Consider the following 21050-nt stretch of genomic DNA (forward strand, 5'->3'; position numbering starts at 1 on the left):
CTCAATCTATCCAAAAGGTGAAACAGCTTATTTGCTGCGCTCACATTTCGCATTAGGAAGTAACGTAATCGTCGGTAATTTTTTTTCTCATTAATTGCCAACTATCCCAAGAAAGCACCTTTTTCAGTATATTTATAATGTTTGACACGACCATTTGCTGGCAAATGTTAACAGTGTGATATTTAACTTGAACTTTTACATGACTGTCTGTGTTCTTTTAGTAACCAGAGTATGGCTAATTTATTAAACCATATTTGCTAATTTGCATACTCACATGCTACAGCAAGCCCTAATCTTGTATTATTGCATCTAAGTGCTAATAATTTAGAAATTTACTATGCATTTTAAAACACTGCCCACCTTTCGTGCTCAGCAAGATCGTTTACTCAACAGTGGTTTGCTTTTATCAGGCCTTCTGCTGCACTTAGCACCCACACAATAGTAAATGTGGAATATTCACTCTTGATTTATAGTAAGAAAAGAACCTATTTTCAAACTACATATTGTATATGTACCAGTGCCTTCGGGTTACAAGACAAAATTTATAGAAACTGGAATTGTAGTTAGAAAATCTGCTACACAGCATCTTTAGCACAGAGAACTCTCGTTTCACAAAAAGGACAAACTATGTAGACACTAAACAATTCTACATATTTTTCGTGCTCAAGTAATCTTGTTAGAAAGAGAAAATTAGCAATAATGCTGCTGGCTTAAGCCTCACTTAAAGAAACGTCTACGCTTGGAAACTATTGTTTCAGTCCGAAAAATGTTGGCCAGTTATGCTTATATCGTCTTTTCAAACTTTTCATAATGCTTTGCGATTACATTAGTTTACAAAATAACAGGTGTCTTGTGCGTTTGCTCTGCATTTCAATTGCTTCCCTAATTCACCTTTGCAATATCCCCCTTTTCTTTTTCAAGGCATCAAAACTTGAATTTTCGTTCATTGAGCCTTATACTGAAAATTTATTCCTTTATGTGGCCCGAAACACTGCGAGGTCAACTCAGGCTCTTTCAGTGCCGCTATACATAGTTTCTTCTCTAATAACATATTTGATCAATACATATATTTTAGATACCTTTGTGGGAAATGTACATGTTCTTGTACTTACCGATGTGTTTGGTGATTGTGCATGTTTATATTTCCTGTGATTTATGTATATCTTGTACTCTGTATTGCAGCATGCAATAAATATATTTACATTTTTCTTGAAAATGCAGCATATGTCGGTACCAGTCTGTGTTGCATGTTATGTGGATCTGGAAATCATGATAACCGTTGGTGTTGATATACATTTGCTAGGTTGTATTTGTGCAGCGAAGACAGATTTTGCAATATAAACTGTGAATTACTAATATGTATAGTGATCCACACGTATAGGTGTGTGTGCCCATCGAAGCTTCAAGGCCGGCTGTTCGACGGTGCGTTTGGTAGCCGAACTTGAACCTTCGGACACACGCGAGAGTTACGCGTGGATCGCTGTACATAGTAGTAATTGAAGGCGTGTACTGCCGAACCTGCCTTCCATACACACTAGAAATAAAAGGGTGTACACCCTTCCAACACCCACATAGATGGGTGTTAATATGGACTTGCACCCCTACACCCTAAATTTATTTTGCTGGACACCCTTCCTCTAGGGTGCTATAATGGCACCCCAACTGTAGGGTGTAGACAACAGCACCCTTAGGGTGTTCGGCTGGCGACAAACTGAATTACACCCTTAAGGGTGTTAAAATGTTTAGTGTGCACGACACCGCCGCGTCCTCCATGCAGAAAGAACACGTTTCTGCAAGGTGTGAATATGCACACTTCGTGCACACTATCCGCGAGGGGTCCGACTTGTGCGGGCAGGCGCGTTTAGAGTGCCCGTACGTGGAACAGTAGGTGCAGGTGGGGACAAGCAAATCTTTCCGCACCATAACCGATGTCCATCCAATGATTAACCTTCCGAGGGCGGTATGGGAGCTGAAAGAGGCCGCATCAACGGCAAGGACATGAGTAAAATTACCGGAGCGTTCGCAGAAAGAGACGCGCACTTTATAGGACTCTAGGTCGAGCTGGATTACGTGCATTGATTGCTGTGAGTAGGCTATGAGCGGGCAAGTCAGGATGGACGCCTGAAATGCGAATATGGGGTTGTCGTTTTTCGGCTAACTTGATGGATATCGCTGTACGAGTGATCGGGTTCCTCTCGATCGCAGCCTTAAAATGGTCAAGTGAGAGCCGCTCATTAGTGAGAATTGTTATGCCGTGGTCTGTACGGCGCATCGAGACGTCTCCTATCTCTTCAGTGATCGGGTTAATATTAGGCTTCAGAAGGGCCACGACATCTTGTGCAGGCGAGGCGGATGGAGCAATAGGTGTCAGAAAGATAATAAATTCGTGCTCTCGTCTGAGTTCACCCTGTCCTGGAGGAGGTATAGTCGGGTCCGGGTTGGTGTGTAAAACCTCTTCTGGAGCCCTCGTTAGGGGCGGCCGGGTCGTAAGCGGAGGAACCTGCATCCCAAGATGCGCCGCAACTGCGTATGTCCTGGGCTGGCAGGGACTTTGCGCTGCAGCCGCCAGCGAATCACCAGCAGGGCGCCTCGCCAGCCGTAGCTGGTCCCATAATTCGTCGACACGACCCGACTGATGGGAGCAATCGCGAGCACATCGGAACATTCCTGCAAAATCTCAGCCAACTAGGTGACAATTTGAGAGTGGTGACCGTCCGGTACTTTGGAAGACGAATGGAAAATCAGGTCGGTTATTTGTTTTTGTTCCTCGAGAATACGATGCATAGAGGCGGTTATCTGTAATTCAGAATGCGGCTGTACTGTGTAAACGGAGGTGCCACAAATGGAAGGCGGTGAACTGCGGACAACAACATTAGGAGGTAAAAGTGCTGTAGTGGGGGACATCCCTTCCAGACGGATCGTGTGCCCCTCCAGGTAACTCGGCGTCGCGAACTAACGCGCCCCCACCAACAGAAAATACTGAATCGTTTGAACCGTCCGAGCGGGGCGACTTCTCTCCACTAGGGGAATCGCGTCCGGACCGCTGCACGTCCTGGAGAGCCTCAGGCTTAGGCATGGCTGCGCACACAGGCGGCCATGGCCATCAGCCGGCCGGGACGCCACGGTACGAGAAGGTCCAGAAAAGCAAAAGGCGCGCGTAAAAGGCGCCAATCGCGCGGTGGAGCGAGTCCGAACAAACTTCAAAGAAGCCTCAATGTAAGGTTGGGTTGGCGGGATCGGAAAAACCTCACCTTTTTCGAGAAAACTCAGGAGCCGATACAGCCACTGAACCGTACCCACTGCCTTGGTGGACACGACGGAGAAGATGCGGGAAGCGTTCTTCTCCGTCGGCTCCTAGGGTGCCTCGATGTACTCCTCGCCCGCCACTGTGTACAGAGTGGAGACATACGCGGCTCCTACTACGGTATTCGGCACGGGAATGACGGACGCCGTAGTAGGCGCCTTTCGCGGACGCCGTAGGGACACTTTGCCGGCGCTCGTGTGCCATGAAAGCGATCTGCGACGTGGGCAAAGTGAGCGCCCGCGCTGGCCTCATCTTCAAAGCGATCTGTTTTGCAGAGCGCGCGTAGTGCCGGTACCATCGTATGCGCAGTGCTTTCGGCGTTTCGTTCGCGCTGAAGCGAGAGATGCACGAAGGTTTATTCTTGCGGCTGCCACGATTTCTCACACCAGCATTTAGGCAGCGAGTATCCGCGCTCATCGAGCGAGATTTGTTCATATTTACCTGTGCGCGCGTGACACCGTGCTTGTTATTTTAGTTAAAACAGGTTGGCCGGCTAGTCGCATTTATGATAGAATGTGCCGGCGCGACTGCTGAAGGACGCAGAAAGAAGCAGACACACAAATACAGCGCTGTTTCTGTGTGTTTGTTTCTTTCTGCATCCTCGTTTATTCACGCTTACATACTGTATCATTGTTAATGTAGTTAGTAAACGAATGTTTACGAGCTTATACGGACGGCGAAATGCTTACTTCGGGCAGCTATCTACTAATTAGCTATCCCAATCGGTACTTCGCCTTATGGGCGGAAGCGGAAATTTTTTTAATGATATGGACACTTTCATGCATCGTTTATTTTTGCTCACTTTCTATTTACCCATCATCGCAGTGTACATTACGTAAATAGTTTCCCTTTGTACAAGTCTACCCTCTCTTCCTGTCCTCTCTCACTGTCCGCTTACCCTCAACCCCACTGCTCGCCACAGTTCAGGTGTAAGCAGATGTAACTACACAGTTACACGGCGGCCCGTAATAAATTTTCGTACTTTGTTTTGCTTCATGTGAACAAAAATAAATAACCGAGTATTACTACTACTACCGTGCACCAAAGCTCTGCGGGAACTATTCCGGCACCTTGCTTTTGCTCTTCCTGTTTTCATGTGCTATACGAGAGTCGTAGTTTGTCTCCCCGGCGCCCTCGGTGAACTAAACAAGGTGCTTTATTTATATTTAGAGGAAATAAGAAGTGCGTTTAGCATGATGTGTTGGCAATTTTCAAGGTATGTGGATAACGAACAGCAGAGCATTTAACTGGCTGCCCTTAGAGAACGATAATGGCCACCGAGATAAAAATTAGTCAAAATTGGATAATTGCGGCGAATCTGTGTGCGAAGTCAAATGAGTGTGGACCAAATTAGTAACCAAATCGTTAATCAATGGCTAGAAAGCGGTCAATACAGCCACGATTTCGAACGGGGAAGTTCGGTCCGGGCAGCGTTTCAAGTTATGTGGCTTAATTTCCAGCAACTCAAATTCTCAATGCAACTGCTCGAAAGGAGCGATTTCGCTGGAAATCGGGCTGTCCTTACTGTCCTTAAATTGGACTGTCCTTGTTTTCCTAGCTTACGCAAGATCGCGCAAGTCCGCTATATTTCTCTCTGTGTGTGAATGAGTGTAGCGCTCCTTTACAATGCAAATAAGCAGATACATGAAAAGACGAGTGCACGCACACAAGCATTCATTGGTACGCGCTTTCTTTAGTTATAACACGTGGAAATAGGTTGAAAACAAAGAGATCGAGATGTACACAGAGCTGCGAAACCGCTAGTACTCGCAAAATACAGTCCACGCGAACTGCTTTCATCTGGGATTTTCGCGAGCGCATACGCGGAAAAAACTAGTAAACTATGCAGAGCACCTTCTATCCCAATAACCTGTGTTGTCTATTCGGTCGCCTCATTTTTAGCACTGTAAAACAGCAGTATGTTGCGCTAACTAGCCCAACTGTACATTAATCTTTTATCAAAGCATTTAAATGTTGACTAATGCTAACATTGTTTTTAAGTGCAGGTTTCATTGCCAACGATTTCAGATTTAGCGCAACTGCTGCTTCTGTCTGGTCGGTGGGTAGCTCGGTGCATATACCACATTTTGTTGTTGTTTATTTAGGCGATATAGAATATTCAGAAATCACCCGTGGCTAATATTATTAGTTCCTAAGTTGGATTACTCAGAAAGCTGGACATTACTTGCACAAAAAAAATGAGGAGGATCATCGAACTCATTCACAAAAACCTACACATGAACATTCGTTCAGCTATCAGCTGCTCCTTAGGAGCAGCTTTTATCCACATCCTCCTTGACCTTCTTGATAGAAATGACACTACATTGCAGTATAAAAAATTATAATTTACAGAGCGTATTGCTATTAACGAATTGTAGCCGGTCATTTGGCAAGGGATATCCGCTTAATTTTCTGATACAAGGCATAAAACGTCGCGTAGTTAGGAATTCGGCAAAACCCATCCCACCTTGACTAACCAAGGTAACGCGTTTGGCAGTGAAGCAATATACAGTGTCACAACGTACTGCCGCAGTCGAACCACGTTATGTATGAGTCATGTATTGCAACGGGACTCCTCCATCGCGCTTTCATATGAACACTGTGTGCCATCTAGCGCCGCCGCCACGAAGCCTGCGTGTGGCCTCCAAAATGCACCGCTCGCCTGTTACTGCGAAGGCTGAGAAACGCGTCCTGCGGCAGCCGGACTACTCTCTCGCGCTTCTTTCTGGACGGGCTGCGCCAGGTAGTGGCGGTGCCGAGAGGTCCACGCGTGGCCTTCGAGACGAGATGCGTGCTGTGGCGATGCGTGCGAACACGAAGAACTGTTCCGTGGCACACCGTACAACCAGTGCCACGAGATGAGCGCGAGCTGGCGAGATGAGGCCCGACCAGCGTTCCGAACCATATATATATATAACCTTCAATAGCAGTTGCACTTGATGAAACTCCGTGTGAGCACGAACAATTGCTCACTGAAACGTCGGCCTTGTAGGAGTATGTAGAAGACCTCATAGTAGGAGCCAGTTCAGTTTCAGAGCCCGAGTCCTCTCGTACCACCATGAATCTGGCGTCTCTTGGTGGTGTAATCTTCTTTCATGAAATTTTTTTACACTTCGCTATCAGTAATACTGCTTCGCCTTCCCGGAGACACTGCAGTATCTCTTTTTCTTTCTGTGAGTCCGAGTATAAGCGCTGCTGCGCATGACTGCTGTTGATTCTGATTACGAGTGAATCCGGCCTGGCCTCATTTCGGTTACTGAGTGAATTATACAGGGTGTCTCAACTATCATGCACCATGTCGTTTAAAAGGCTGTTTTTCTTCCTGCTTTCCAAAGGTAGACCTGCCACCATGAATGACGACAAACTCTGTTTTGTCTGGGGCAGTGTGTAAACCCGTTTCCGTGGCATATGCGTGAATAATGTCGAGAGCTCGTTGCAAGACGTCCTCCTGCTCCCCGTTGCACCCTTGATGCGTCCACGCGGTGACGTCATCGGCGTACACCGCTTCTTTCAGGCCCGATACGTCGGCAAGGAGCTTAGGTAGCGGAGGGGCGGTTGTTCAGTTGGGTAAGGATAGAAATGCTTGCGCATTTGAAACCATCAGATTTAGTGAACCCTTATTATCTATGAATTCGTATGTGCCTTCAACGCCAGCTGCTGCCTAGAGGAGGCGTTCGAAGAGGTGTCCTGCAGTCACGCAATACTGCGTCCGCTTTGTCACATCTTCTGTGGCTTTCTTGATGGCCGACGCTGAAATTCTTCGGCAGACATCCGTTATCCTTGCCTTGAGCACATTTGACGTCCGTCTCGGTCATGTAAAGACCATCTTTCAAACAAGTCCAAAGACAGAAATAGAGTGGAGAGAGGTCAGGTGACCTAGCTTGCCAATTTACAAGCGCGTGCCTTCCTATATACTGCGCATGAAAAGTCACATCGAGCCAGTTTCGTGGTCGGCTGATGCTGTGTGCTGGGGCCCGATCTTGCTGATAGACGTCACTGCGGGACTCTACGCGTGGGCTATTCATACATTTAGAAATAATCTTTAATTGACTACTTCCTTCTCTTTCAAAAAATATAGTACACTTTGTCTTGTGTGTATATTTAAATAAATTGTATGTGCATGGTGTTGAAATTTAACACAACGTTGGAGTGAGAAAATATGGATGAGACGGCCGCTGCTAGTGCTTCTAATGCGCTTGTCCGCCTAATGTTGAATTTGCAAAAATAACGTGAGAGTATGAATTAAAATCTCTGCACGTCCGCGCCAACAATGATGCAGTAAGCTATTGGCCAGAGCTTCGTGTTGTCACTTTCTTCGTCTCGTGTGTTCCTTGCGGTAACTTCCCAAATCATTAGCCACAATAAAATTTTAAGTGAAAAGGTCGAGGCAAGCCACAAGAAACCTCAAATGATGTGGGTGACAAAACTCTGGTAATGACACTTTAGGTGTGGAAGGCTCGGGCCCCGGAGTCTCCCCCCCCCCCCCGGTGTCGGCGCCTATGATTGGCAGTTCATATATTTGACTCAATTTCCTGCTTGTGGCTGCGGATGCCGTTGTGGCGCCCATTATTTATTTTCATCTTTCTAAATTACAGACCAGTCAGCGTTTTCTAAACATAGCTCGGCCATAAGTTTCTGCACACACGCGCATAAAATGACCAATTTTCAAATTCAAAAAAGCCGTTTGAAGCCGCGAGGACCGAAATTAGGCAACTCCATATAATACCAATCGTTCCCATGTTGGTTGGTGTTCTTTGGTTGCAGCTCCCGTAGGCACTAGGCGCTAGTATTTCCTTTAGTATATCTTGTAGAAAGTGGTCTGCGGGAAGCAAGATACACAGCATAAACGAAAAATGATAAAGACGCGCGCTTTGACCCAATCCGTCTTTTCCGCACGCAGCGTCGAGTTTCTTCGTGCCTTCTCTTTTTTTGTTCTCGGCCCTGGTCGACCCACTCCTCCTGCGCTAGCGGAGAAAAACTTTAGAAAGAAGCGCGTAGCTGACCCCTTTTCTACTCGCTGACTTTGCTGGCTGCCTACGTTTATTTTTGTTCATTTCAATTCTCTCTCTCCGGCGTGCGCGATTCGGCTCGGTGAGCCGTAAACAAGCCGTGCCTATTCAACCGGCGCGAGCTACGCAGAGATTTTTCCCGAGTTGGGGCAGAGAGGCGTGCGCCGACCCCTTCTGTCTGCGAGTCGTAAGACGCACATAATCGTGCTTTCTCCTTACGGTCTCGCTTCTATACCTGTCGAGTCGTTACCTTTTGTTCGCTATCACCGGCGTCATTAAGCCTAGACCGCTGAAGGGCTCGTGCCTGACGAGATGCTACTCGTGTCAGCGTAGGCGATGGTCCTGTTCAGACAGTTCTGTTTTTCTCCATGCAGGATCGAGCTTAGTTTCGCATAGCGAAAGAAACGTTTTCCCAGAAATTTTGACTACACACTTAAAAATATTTACGGCCTTTCGGGCTTTTGTCCCACTGGAATAATCATCGTCTGCCTTGCCCGCATTTCCTTTGTTTAGCGCTGCGAGCACGGTTTTCCAAGTCACCAATGGCTTGCGCTTGATCCAAGGTCGATCCTAATACGTCGCGAAGCTTCGGGCGAAAAGTGCTTCAGAACAAATTGTCACCGACATCAGCAAGCGTCGTTTTGGGAAGAGCGATTGAAGCGCGACTATGTGAGGAGAGAACAAACACTGGTAAAGAAAAAGGCGTTTTTAATTAAAACCAGACAGATCAATTCAAGGAAAAGAAAATTCGTATTCAAGTTTAATGAAAGCACAGCTCTATTTTACTTTATCATTATCAATAAATATCATTGTCATAGATGCAAAGCATTTCTAGAATTGTGCAGAAAGCCGCGCTCGTGAAGTTCATCTCTTACAATACGTCCCCCTCACACGTTGTGTTGTTTTGCTTGTTGGCGTTTGTCTGAATTTGATGACGTGGTAGCTTCATCGTTTCTTAACCTGTTCAGTCAAAAGTGATGAACTACGACCACCTGCTATTTGTTTACTTTAGCGCTGGCGGACGTGCTTGGCGTCCGACGGTGGGACCAGCACTCTACACTCACAAAGCTTTCGTCGGCCTCCAAAGAAGCTACGTTCTGTGCAGGGGTACAATTTGGACACCCTTCCGGCTAACCTTTTTGTTATAACTGCAGTGTTCTTCTTATCATTTCTCAGTTGAAGTCTACAGCTGCGCGTGCCAATCTGGTTTCCTATCTTATGTTTTCTTACTTCGTTTGCCTTCCCCTCCTTCCTTAACCTGTCTTTATGTCCCGCCGTGCACTGCAAATAAACGCCCACTCTTCCAGCTTGTCAGCGTGTGTCTGCCTCGCCTGCGTCAAGCGCAGTGTCCGACCTACGACGTAACACTTTTACTGCGTCGCTTCCCGCGCTGAAAGCTCGGGATGCCCATCAAGTCGACTGGCGGGGAATTTGAATATGCAGCTGTAAGGCATGCCACCAAAACAAGTTTCGCGCCTTTGATAACGAAATGGCATCACTTCTGTTTTTAACGGATATGGCATTACAGTGTTTTTATTCCACCGGAAGTGTTCCCTCGTCACAGAGATGGCGCTAAGCCTCATGAACCGCCCAATGAACCGCTATGATTTGGACCTATGGGCTTCTATGGAAGCTTCGCTACCAGGTTATTGACCTTGCGTTACTAGTGTAACAGCATTCTCGACAGAAGAGTAGTCGGCGCCGACTTTTCAAGAAAGGAAACACAAGCAAGGCAGATGGCGAATATTGTTGCGGGACAAGCCCCAAAGGGTGCAAACTTAAAATTTTAGGAGTTAGCTTAGAAGGGAACGTTCTCTTTGGGTCTTCATAGTATTGATTCTTCAGTCTACTTTCAAAAAATCATGACCCATTCCACTCAGTCACATCACCAACCATTACAAGATGCAAAGATGCACTCATCCACCCCCCCCCCCTTCCATAACTCCCTATATCGCAAGCTGTGCAGTGGCGACAACTACAAACCAAATGATACAAGAGTCCGATACTAATGCACGCTATTTATCCAGACATATGTACAACAGATAGTTGCAAAGTGTGTGGCACCAGAGCCACGCTAGAACACATGCTATGGGAATGCCAGGGACTAATACAGGATAATGAGAGCGAAGCCCCTATCGACAGCCTCCGCACGCGATGGCAGGCCGCGCTGCTCAGCTCGAACCTGGAAGATCAACTCTGGCCGGTCCAGCAGCAGGCCAAAGAAGCCGCCGAGAGGAAATAACTCTTGGCCGTAACCTCGGTGGGTGCCTCAGCCCACTAACTCGCCGGACGCAAATACTTCTGATTCGAAATAAAGTTTTCTCCCTCACTCACTTCACTCAGTGAAAGTGCATGACCAGCGAAGCTGTTTAGCATACAATAAGAATAATAATAATAATATTTGGGGTTTTACGTGCCAAAACCACTTTCTGATTATGAGGCACGCCGTAGTGGAGGACTCCGGAAATTTTGACCACCTGGGGTTCTTTAACGTGCACCTAAATCTAAGCACACGGGTGTTTTCGCATTTCACCCCCATCGAAATGCGGCCGCCGTGGCCGGGATTCGATGCCGCGACCTCGTGCTCAGCAGCCCAACACCATAGCCACTGAGCAACCACGGCTGGTCATACAATAAGAGGTGACACAAAATTTTGAACGTAAGTACGGACTCATTTACCGTGATCTTTGTATACATTCGCGTGGACGACGGAATCGCCGCCCCGAGGAGCTGAAGGAACCTAGACACGCGTGACCTTCCGACGGGACCGCCACCGCGGGAGAGCGGTAGGAAAGGAGATACGCAAGCGCTTGGAACGCCGACAAAGAGAGGGCGGTGCGAACGTAAATATGGCCTACGCGTGTCAAAGTGTAGTATCTGTTCTTATCAGCTTAATATCGGATACGGGTTGTATTTGGACGCAATATATTAAACTTGGTATTGCAAGTTGGCAGAGTGCTTGAAGCCTGCTTCACCAACGCCGCACGTCGGCCCGTTATTGCACTAGCTTCGGGATCCGCCCGTGGTTGTCGGTCTACGGACGTCGATCCGGTCGAAACTAGCCGTAAACAGCTCTTCTGTAAAAGTTTGCACCCTTTGGGACCTATATTGTCCCACAACAATAATCGCCATCTTCCTTGCTTGCGTTTCCTTTCTCTAACGCTACGAGCCCGGTACTTCCAAAGACACGAACGGCATGTACGTTACCAGCGTGACATAGCATTCTCGACAGAAAACTAGCGAGCGCCGAGTTTTGAAGAAAGGAAACGCAAGCAAGGCAGATGTCGATTATTGTTGTGGGAGAAGATGCGCCCCAACAGCTGCAATTTTCTTAGGAGTATAGCCTTTAGCAGACTACTATAACGGAGCCATAAAATGGAAGCGCGTGAGTCGAATTTCTTTATAGGGTCTTATGTGCTACGGTTACGCGATCCTACGTCACGTACTTATATATTGTTTAACAAATAGCGGAGAACGCTATAAAAACTAGCGAGACTTTTCTTGCTGCCCGTATTCGTTACGAAAACAGTGCGCATCCCATATTAAACCAAGAAATAAATTTATTTTTGTTCTTTAATGACGATCCATCGTCCTTTGAAGAAGGAACTTCATTGGACGATGATCGGCATGTATGATCGTATGCAAATAGGAAGTGATGTTCGTGAGATGAACGCAGGGTACTTGTAAGCGTCACTATCGATACAAAGCAAATCAAATGAGTTACAAACTGAAGAAAAGTTATCTCACTCTGACTACCCTTCAATAATGTTAGCGTCGAAGCTACTGTTATCGCACATTGCAATTTGTACGGAGCTTCACTGATCGATCAACAATCCGGATTACTATCTTAGACTCAGGAGGTGGAGTACATTCTGCAGGCTAATATACGACGGCGAATCAAAAAGTCTTTCTGCCTATTTTTTTAGCTAAATTAACGGCTATAAATGTGAAGTGTACATATCCATTGCCAGCGGTGGACCTTTCTTGGACCGGCCCTGCATTACCTGCCGGTAGCTCCGCGGCGCACCGCTGCGGTCAGTTGTTGAAGATGGGCGTTGTGCTTCACACGGGCGCGGCGTACGAGCAACGAAGTGTGGCTAACGCAACCGCCGACAAGCTCCGGTCATTTAACTGGAAGGGTCTGGACCACCCAGCGTACAACCCGGACCTTGCCCCTAGAGATTTCCATGTTTTCCATCCGCTGAAGAAGTTCCCGCCGGCAGGGCAACCATTCACGTGCAAACGACGAAGCCAAGACTGCTCCAACGATGGTTCCCCACAGTGAGCAGGACGAATTCTACCACAGGGGCATCTGAAATATAGTGCTGCGATGGGCAGAACAGTACTTATATTTGTAATTACATGTGCGTACCTCGCTTTGGCTAATAAAAAATATAGGCAAACACTTTCTGATTCCCCCTCGTACAATGCACGCACGATAAAAGTGGGCGGTAGTGCTGCTGGCCCGTCCCACAGACGCTATCACCAGTGAGAATCAGCATTTGGCAGGCCAGCTTAAACGGCTGGTCTTGCTCTCAAAAATTAGAGTTTTACGTGCCAAAACCACTTTCTGATTATGAGGCACGCCGTAGTGGAGGACTCCGGAAATTTCGACCACCTGGGGATCTTTAACGTGCACCTAAATCTAAGCACACGGGTGTTTTCGCCTTCATCGAAATGCGGCCGCCATGGCCGGGATTCGATCCCGCGACCTCGTGCTCAGTAGCCTAACACCATACACTGTAAACGGAAATAACTCCGAGGTGGGAGTATACTGCTTGTCCTATAGCGACCCCCCGGTTTGGAGTTTTTTTTGCTCCGTATGATCGGAGTAGAATTTTTACTCCGTACGAGCGGAATTTTTGCGTGGAATTATGAGTTTTTTCTGTTTTTTCTTTATTTTTTGCTTTGCTATTGACGGAGTTTTTTCGAGGTGCAACGGGAGTATAAAAAGAGCCATCGCGTGAGTTTGCGCGAACATGTTTACATGCAGAGGCTGCTGGTCAAATTTCGATATACGCACACGAGACCGCGTCGAATTCGACGGAACAAGTCAATGAAAGCACATATATCATGACATACATAAACATTTTAGAAACGCCCAATGCAGAAATTTGAAAGACATCACACGTACACGCGATACTCAAGAAGCAACGGTGCCAGTATATATAGCCACGATATTGTGTGCCTCGAAACCGCCTAGGGAGCAGCTGTGCTGTTTTCAGAATTACGACTCACATGCTCGTTCATACGAGATCTCTCTCTCTGAAATTAACAGAATACCTTAAGCAACACAACACTGTTAATTCAAAATAGTGAGAGAAAAAAAGTTAATGGCGTAATTTTTCAAAATTATCATGCCATTCTGTGAGTGCTGAAGCGACTTCGCACACTGCCGGCGTTCGCGGCCAAAAAGTAGTGCGTTAGTTACAGTAAGCAAGAAAAATGAAAGTGCATGTGTTGCATAGCAAAATTAAATTTTTGCGATATAGTGGTAGCGTAGCAAGAAATTATTACGTTTGAGCATGACCCGCAGCAGCCGACATAATTAACACCGAGAAATGCGCAGTCATACATTTTATACACCGCACTACTTGCTCTGCGTCCGAGCAATCTGTCTCGGTTGCGAAAAGGAGCTACATCGCTGATCTGTCGAGTGAATCCCTAAACTCGGAGCCAGCAGGCATGCGTCTAAATCAGTGTCTCGGATAGAGCGTAATGTTAATGCAATATAGGAAGCAACGACGTGACCAAAACATATATGCGCGATAACAATTCGATTCACATCGCTCAATAAGAAGCTTTATTTTCAGTACGCATACTTATGTCCTACCGTTTTTCTTCGGGCGAGGATATCCGTTCACAGATACATAAAAACAGTTGCTTGCACTCCGGTCTTTCTCACTGGCAACACAGCACCGCAACGAACTTCGGTTACGCCATTCAGGCGCGACTAGCACGGATGTCGTCGCTCGAACAGTGGCTACTGTTGCCATTGCTACGCGGTCCTTTCAAACACTACACTGGACGTTGTCAGCATGTACTCAAAAGGACATAGAAGTCGCATTTCACGTACTGAAGAACACAAGACAGGGTGACGCAGCACGAAAACACAGCCAGAACGTGAGCCGACATCACGAGCCAGTGAGCAGCTTCGAGGTATACCTAAGCCTTTTTCCACACTTGAAAACGTGGTTCTTGCAATCATCGTTGTCAGCAAAGCGATCACAGCTAATGTACTTGATGCTGAGATACAGTGAGCTTCAGGCATACCTATAACACTTTCTGGAAGGAAATACGGGAAACAAATTGACGAAACGCTGTCACGGAACGACACTTCACAGACGTAAACAAACCGTCAGCCATGAACACTGCCCGCTCCGCCGAACGCGCCCGGTCGCTGGAGAGGCGCACAGCCTCATGGGAAGCGCCACGTGACCAACCTGTATCGGCGGAGGGGAGTTTTTTAAAACTCCCTATCGGAGTTTCACGGGAGAACAAGATTTTTAAGCGGAGTAAAATCGCGTCATGTCGCCTTAATACTCCCGCAGCTAGCCAGCGGAGTGAAACGAGGGGATGGCGCTGTTTTGCTCCCGTACATCGGAGTAAATATTTGAGAGGGGAGGTTTTAGGGCACATCACCTCTTAAAAACTCCCAGGTGGGTTTATTTTCGTTTACAGTGTAGCGACTGAGCAACCACGGCGGGTTGCTCTCAAAACGAATAATAATAGAGAACAAAACGACGTCCCTCTTTCGGCGGCCACGTTTCTCTCTTATTCTAACGTAGTCAGACACGACGTGGGCGTGAAACGCTGCGTCACATACATGGTAATGAACGTTGTATTTACCACGTCACAATACATGGTAATGAACGTTTTATTTACCACGGAGGTCGCTAAACTTGCACAAGCAAGTGAGACGTCATTTAAGCCTTATCTGTGCCTGCGACCTGTTTTCAGGACCACTCGAAAGGGCTATCGATGCTTGCCTCGGTAGTTCACACTTATCCTTAATGAGAGGCGCTATGGTAATACATTTCACAAATGCGTGCGCGGGCATATCGGTATTAAAACAGATCGTAAACTGATAGCCATCAAAAGTGCAAAAAAAACATGGTCAATAACGTAAAAATGTCCTCAAGAAACAAGTACGACGACTGCGATGTAAATCAGTGTAGGCCTCAACAATATCAGCCTTTGCATACAGTAGACCTTTCGCCGACCGTTCTGAAAACAAAAGCGCTCATCTCTATATAAGCAAGAAAAGCTTATTAAAAGAACAGTGGGATACAGCACCATATTTCTCGCAGTTTGTCATCACGGCAGGAGAATAAGCTACCGAAGCACCCCTCAAAAGGGTAGTCGTAGCAGACTTCCGGTGTATGTTGCGTAACAGAGGCAAGTTCAGGTTCCCAAATCCGCGTAAATGGTTCATTCGGGGGAAAAAAAAAAGAAGCACTTATTGAAAGAACGAGCACTTTAGGGCGGGGTTCATCGGCGAACCCTCGCTGCATCTGAAGGCGGCAGCGAAGGCAGGAAAGTTGCGCATCGCTTTGTTGCAATCGGAACCGGCGACCACGCCGGTGACTTGACGCGCAGGATGGCACATTCCGTGGCAGACGGCGATAAAGAACGCCTGCTCCTCGCTCAAGTCCGCCGTCGTTCGCACGAACCGTTCCGCGGCGAGCGCGGAGAGCAGGGCACCGTGCGCGACCTCCAGGGCGGGGACCTCTGGGAACAGGTCTTCGTCGTCGGAGGTTCCGGGATGCTGGTGGCGCACGCACCGCGCCTTCTGGGCGACGGCATCCGTCCAGAGGGTCGACGCCCAGGGGCCCCCCACGGCACCGTTCGGGTCGATCTGCGCGCAAGAATATGTCGAGTGGAAGCCCACTTCAGTGCGCCAAATTATTGGCCCGTCGAAAGCTACGCGCCACTTCGACCGTCAACACGTACGGCGGCTGAATACAATAGGTATCTCGCAATTTTCTCCGAGCTCTGTCGCATCCGCAAATGCAGGCAGAGCACGCCTCAGGCGATGCAACGGCATGGACCATTTATCTAGCAATTTTGGTTTGAAAACACTGAGCCACGTTAGAAACTGCACTTGTGCAAATCATTGGATGCACCAAAGGAAGGAAAAGAATCAACTATGCGATTTTTTTATTTCCGCAGCAAACGCGTACACGCCTATAAATGCAACGTTTTCCTCTGAGACGTCTCAAGCATACGTATATATTTTGGAGCAAGGTTAATCGAAAGAAACAAAAGATAATATCCGTGCAAAGCATAATAAAGATCATCGTTGGCATCAATGTTCACTACTTGGTCTCTTCCATTCGATTCCTCAACTGATTTCACTACCCATTCGATTTCAGAAACGCCGAATGCAGAAGCCTGCAAAGCGATAGTAAGGGGTGCCTCGAAATGGTCAGCTTTGTCACGTAACCGCAAAGGCAAATCTGAGTTGCATGCGAGCTAACCAATTTAGATTACACCGTTGCCTATCACAACAAACAATAAACAACAATGAAGCTTTTTCCGAATATGCTTGATAACGTCGAAACGGGAAACACCGAAAACTCCGCACAATTTGTTCCTTAATTTTAGGGTAAGGGTACCCGACTTCTAATTTTCAACGTATTTTAACGCACACATACCAGGGGCATTGGTTGCTACCATCTGAATGGGCACAAGATATAGTACCGCTTTTTAAATGAAAACATTTATAAATGTGACGAAACGGAAAGCCACGGACGGTCGCATGGGCGAAAGGGGACTAACTGAGGTGCAAATGAGACGTTTTCCCAGAAAGCAACATATATGTAGCGTTTTCCAATAGAACAAACGAAGGCGGTGCTGTATCAATTCAAAGCTCGGCCATCTTTGTGCAGGTCCAATCGCAGACAAAGCACTGCCAGTCCTTTACAGAATGTGACCCCGGCTTTTATCTTTGTTTTTTTGCCAGTGCTACTAGTCTTCTTCCAGGCACGTTCTTTTAAGTAGTGTGCTGTTTCTGTTTATTCTGTAAGCCTTCTTCAATTGAAGCCTTTTCTTGTGTAGCAACGATGTCAGCACTGTACTCTGTTCCAATAACGATTTATCTCGTCTAGTTGCGAGAATCTTCGTGAATCGACAAATTTTGTAGAGATCCTTCATATTCTGGGAGTAGTTTCGTCGCTGGCGGCACTAACAGTTGAAACGCTGTATCGTTCCTCGCTCGGAGCCTCAATGGGTTCCTTCGGGAAATTCCTTGACTGCAGCACGAATTAAACGCAGTTGTTCTAGCACACCGTTCGTGGCTTTTCTCACGCCCTCCTCACGCTTCGACTCCTCCAGTCTTTCGTATGTTCTGGCCACACTTGGCGAACAAGCATGCATTTCATTCCGCATGGGGCGATTTCAGCTTTCTAAAGCTAAACTGATGCGTCTTGCCTAGCACTTAAAGGAGAAACGAACGCTTTATTTTGCTCTATAAGAAGCAAGCAAGGTTCTCTAAACTATATACACAACAGCAGCCAATTTTCTAACTAATAATAGTGAATGAATTCATTAAACGAAATTCCCTTGGTGTTAACGAAGCACAGCTCATAGTTACGCTCCGCGCGAGCTGTTGACATTTTATTGCGCTTTCTTTCTTTTCTGTACACCAGCAATGTCTGGGTCTTTTTCCCCCCATCCAGAGGCGTCAACCGCGATGATATTCAAGTCTTTTGAAGGAGATATCCTGAAATATATTCTGGCTATATATAAAACAAATGAGTTTATATGATCGAAAGACAGATTGCACCAAAGCAGATAACGTTAAATGTTGTCCCGTGATGCATTTTACTGCGCCCTCCGCTTTAAAATAAAGTCAAATAAATGATAGTGAGCGATAACTGCTGAGTTTATATTTATAGTAGCAGACGGTTCATTACAAAAGTCACTAAAGTGCAACACAAAGAAATCTACACGAAGTTCTTAGATCTCCCCCCCCCCCAGTTCCTCAACAAGAGGGGGTAAATTTCCGGATATAGGGCTAACCATAAAGAGCCTAATGCGGAGAAATCCAGCATTTCATGCTGCAGCTTGCTTGCATAAGCTTTATGCTAGACTGAGTTTTTCTGAGTTACATGCACGAAATACCCCTGTTGTTTAAAGTTGCATGTAATAGGTCAAAGTTTCATACTGAGCGAGCAATAAGTTCAGCAGAAATCAGCAAGGTAGAGAAAGGTTAATGGGAGGTAAATATTGGCCACTCACCCGAGAGCGGAACAAATCTTAACCCATGTGGATTTGTGAGAAATCTTCGAAGTTGAATAAAAGTTTGTCCTGGTGCGGAGGTCAAACCCCGTACAAAAGCATTTCTCAGGCGGTCATTCTAGGAGCAAATCAGGTGGCTAGCAGATCGCTCAGTAACACACATGCAATCGACAACTCGAAGCAGAGGGACTATGAATATGGCGAATCAGCTTTGTGGAAGGTAGACGTTTCACGAGAGGTAGATGTCGTCCAGCCGAGAATAGCACGAAGGTAAAAGGGAACCCTTGAGAGCTTTTTTTTTTAAATTTCTTTTGTAGCCTTCATGATGCTCTCTTCTAGCTGTCAGCATTTGCCTGTCATGAAACTTCGTCGAGATGAGCGCGAGGTAAGCGATAACCGCTGTTGGACAGGGCTATGGCAAAATGGTTTGATTTACTGTAGCAGCAGCGATCCAAGTTTGACGGCCTGCAGCAGCGAAACAACAGTAGCGCAGCCAGGCTGCGGCTGAATTAAGGGAGTTGCTGTAAAACCGTAGTTGATTGTTGAAGCGCGATATGGTTGAACACTGACTGCGTCTAAGTTGCCTGTGACTGCCCAAGTTGCCTCGGAGTTCAATCGCGCATTGAGATTCCGTCCGGGAGCAGCCGCTACAGCTTCTGCAGACGATGTTCTCGTGCTGCTTGCATGAACTCAGCATTGGACAAGATATTGGGTCAGCTAAGTTTTTCGTGGCATTCCTAACGTGTCGCTGGTCCCTTCGACTTGCCACTGTGTCTACACTGTTGACTTATGAACAACTAATCTCGTAGGCAAAATATGTGCATGCTAGCATCCTCTTTTCGACGCTCAAACTGCGTCCTGCAGAGCTTGTCTTGCAGCAGCAAACGAGCTTCTGAACTTGCAGCAAGATGAGGCTCGTCTAAAGCACCAAATTGAACTCCACGATAGACGCAGTCCACGGTAACCGACACGACGGCTGCCCCTGTGATTAGGGCACGCATGAAAGAGCCTATCCCACTTATTTTCTTATGCTAATAATCCTGTCTAAAGTTCTACACTCCCGGTGGCGCAACATCTGTCGCTTACTGTAGCAGCCGACCCCGCCAGCACACACTTTCCTGCCAAATATAGAAAGAAGAAGTTGCTGTTAACGCTACAACACGGAGATTCGACTGTGGTTCGATAGTAAACGTAAAAAAAAGTGCCTGTTGTTGCTTGAGTCGCGCGTCCCCGACCGTAGCTAAAGTCATGGCTCTCCACTACGAGGGTAGCTACAAAACGTGCGCACTGCTTATGACAGCTGCAGTAGTGCTACCATTCCTAGCTCGGCTACGCGGCGAAGCGCTCACCTTTATTCCCGCGCTGTCGAATGCCCTGACGAGCTGCTCCGAGAACGCGAACCCAAGGCCACTGTAGATCATCGCAGCAGTGCCGTGGCTGTAGTATAATGGAGGGGCCAGTGCCGCTACGGAAATCGCGACAGTGTTCAGCAGGCGGTCGTAGTCAAACAGAGGTAGCAGCGAGTTGGTAGGCAAATTGAGCGCCTCGTAGTACCTCATTTTCAATTTCAGCTCACGAATATTGCGGAATCCATCAAGCCAGAAGCTAGCGAACGTGTCGCCTCGCGACATGAAAGCCGCGTACATCTCGTTCAGGCCCCACGATGTGAGCATCCACTTAGGTGGCCACAGGCGGACTTTCGTCTGATCGATTTTCACCTGGGCGGTGAGCGTAGACGCATCGTCGCCCCACGAAATCTCGCCCAATTTCTTCACGGCAGCCCTCCTCACGTTTTCCAGCACCGCACCGACGTCACTGCGCGCTTCGTGCGGAAGCAGGGCGTCTACATAGAGAGAGCTTATCAACGCCCCGTACAGTGTTTCTACTTCGGTGACACAAAACACACTTCGTCGAGAGCGCGCGCCCTTTTCCAAGCCCGCGCCGAGCACAGAGATGTTCCCCACGGGCGCGAACACCTGCACGAAGAACCACCCAAGGTGACGCAATATTTCACCATTGCTGTACTTTACGAATAAGTCATTCACCGCAGTGAGCACGGCGTCGTCGCTAACGCCGAACAGATCGGCGCCGGTAAACTCGGGCGGAATGTTCACATTTTCTTCCAGCGCCGCTTTCCATGTGGCGACAGTGATGTTCGGTGTGTACGAAGCGATATCTCGTAGGCGGAAGTGGGCCGGCGTGGGCCTCTTCCGCTCCTTCACGGCGAGGAACTTCTCGAGAACATCCGTCATCATGGCGGCCATCTTCTTAGCTTCGTCGGAACGCGGTGACTGGAAGCCAGCGGGTGCGAAGAGCCTCGCGTAGCTGTTGTAGTAGTTCTCGTACGCGCCCTCAGCAACCGCCACCCGATAGTAGTACGTCCAGAAGTAAACGAAGTTCCCGCCGCTCAGCAGCGTGGCGGTGCGGTCGCCAAGGACGTTGCGCTGCAACTGCACGTGGATCCAAAAGGGCAGCCGCCAGTTGAAGGCAAGGTC

General features: G+C 47.5%; 1 protein-coding gene and 1 pseudogene across 1 annotated transcript; one reads left to right on the plus strand and one right to left on the minus strand.

Annotated features, from left to right (window-relative positions):
- Window positions 1–11162: 11162 nt before the first annotated feature.
- Window positions 11163–11342, plus strand: LOC142573402 (U2 spliceosomal RNA; annotated as a pseudogene).
- A 4223-nt stretch (window positions 11343–15565) lies between these two features.
- LOC142571171 (membrane metallo-endopeptidase-like 1) lies at window positions 15566–20826 on the minus strand. The gene is made up of 2 exons (XM_075679445.1): window positions 19905–20826; window positions 15566–16171 (listed from the first exon to the last, which is right to left on the minus strand). The coding sequence occupies exons 1-2, from the start codon at window positions 20817–20819 to the stop codon at window positions 15773–15775; spliced, it is 1314 nt and encodes a 437-aa protein (XP_075535560.1). The 5' UTR covers window positions 20820–20826; the 3' UTR covers window positions 15566–15772.
- Between the last annotated feature and the right edge of the window lie 224 nt (window positions 20827–21050).

Source organism: Dermacentor variabilis, chromosome 2, assembly GCF_050947875.1.
Source record: "Dermacentor variabilis isolate Ectoservices chromosome 2, ASM5094787v1, whole genome shotgun sequence".
Taxonomy (NCBI): Eukaryota; Metazoa; Arthropoda; class Arachnida; order Ixodida; family Ixodidae; genus Dermacentor; species Dermacentor variabilis.